At 36.3% G+C, this 1,370-nt stretch overlaps 1 protein-coding gene across 1 annotated transcript in view; it reads left to right on the top strand.

Annotated features, from left to right (window-relative positions):
- The window catches only part of LOC307269630 (uncharacterized protein), a gene marked incomplete at its 3' end in the record, with an annotated part of 17,972 nt that extends 16,949 nt beyond the window's left edge, over positions 1-1,023 (top strand). Inside the window, exon 5 of the mRNA XM_080052627.1 lies at positions 1,019-1,023. Within this exon, the coding sequence (XP_079908753.1) occupies positions 1,019-1,023 (5 nt within the window). The remainder of the gene's footprint in view (positions 1-1,018) is intronic.
- Between the last annotated feature and the right edge of the window lie 347 nt (positions 1,024-1,370).

Here is a 1,370-nt window from a genome sequence, read left to right as displayed (position 1 = left end):
TGTAATTAAAGGGTATGTGTGTATACGTAGAGATAGGGGGGAGGGTAGTGGAGGGGGGGGGGTGATATTTATAAAGCAAGGTATACATTATAGGTTGTTGGGGAAAGGTAAATATTTAGAATTCTTAGTAGTTGAAGTGTGGACAAAAGAAGGCAAGGTTAAAATTGTTAACTTTTATAATCCATGTAAAACACTTTCTATAGAGGGTATGAATGAACTGGTAGGGTATTTAGGAGGGAAAGTTATATGTTGTGGAGATTTTAATGTGCATAGCACGTTGTGGGATGAGTATAATGATGATAATGGGCTGGTGATAAAATAGTTAATGGAGAGTTGTAACCTTGTGTGTCTTAAGGCTCATTTATGCTCTCAGAAGTGCTCACTATCACACATTTAGACAGATTTGTGAACAATGTTTGAGAGAAATGGTAATATTGTGTATCTGGAATGAATTTTAGATCTTTAAGTCCATCTCATGAAAAATGGGAGCAAACACAAAAGTGTTGCGTTTATATTTTTGTTGAGTGTATTTTAACCATATTTATATATTTGTATTGTATATATATATATGATTCATATTTAATTAATTTCTAACTATTTAACTATTAAATAGCTTGATATCTTCATTCATTTTAACCAGGGCTACACAGGTTTGCTGTGCCTCATTGTCAGAAAGTGACTCTGTGGCTAGGGCAGCCCTCTGCCACCCCCTAGTGTTTGAAGTGGTTTTGACCCACCTACAGTGTGAGGTGGTACTAATAGATACACATTTATACAGTCACTGTGTTCCATGATTGTGCTGTGCTTTGATTGCAGTGTTTAAAATGTCTGTTCATTTTGATCCTATTCACTTGCTGTGTTCTGAGGGTTGTAGTGTTGTCGTGTTTAACTCAGCTTGGCCTTTTTATTCCAAGGTTTCTATCCATAGTTTTAATGAATTAATTGTGTCAATAAAGTTAATATTATCAGTATTCTCACCTCAAGTTGTGCTGTGAATTTCTCTTGCCTCTGATACCAGACTAGCCTGGCACCGCCTGCCTACTACTTCCGCTCAATTTTCATTTCCCTTCAGTAGTCATGGCATGACATGGTTGGTTGGCAGATCCAGAGTGGCACTGGGCAGATCCAATAGTTTTAAACTTCAACAGAGACCCACCTTCAAGTGAGTTAACGTTTGTCAATTGAGCGATTCCAGACCTTCTGTACAAATTAAATGAAGTACAATGGTCTGGTAGAAACAGGCTAATACCAGACCAGACCGGGTTAATAAAATTGGTATTTTCTAAAACATGAACTAAACATCACTGATATTTTTTTGTATTTCTTCTGTTTCCATCAACAGAAAAAAAGTAGATAAAATGAATAAACAA

Source organism: Ammodytes marinus, assembly GCF_949987685.1.
Source record: "Ammodytes marinus genome assembly, chromosome: 24".
NCBI classification, from domain to species: domain Eukaryota; kingdom Metazoa; phylum Chordata; class Actinopteri; order Uranoscopiformes; family Ammodytidae; genus Ammodytes; species Ammodytes marinus.
This window is presented reverse-complemented; position numbering and strand designations above follow the sequence as displayed.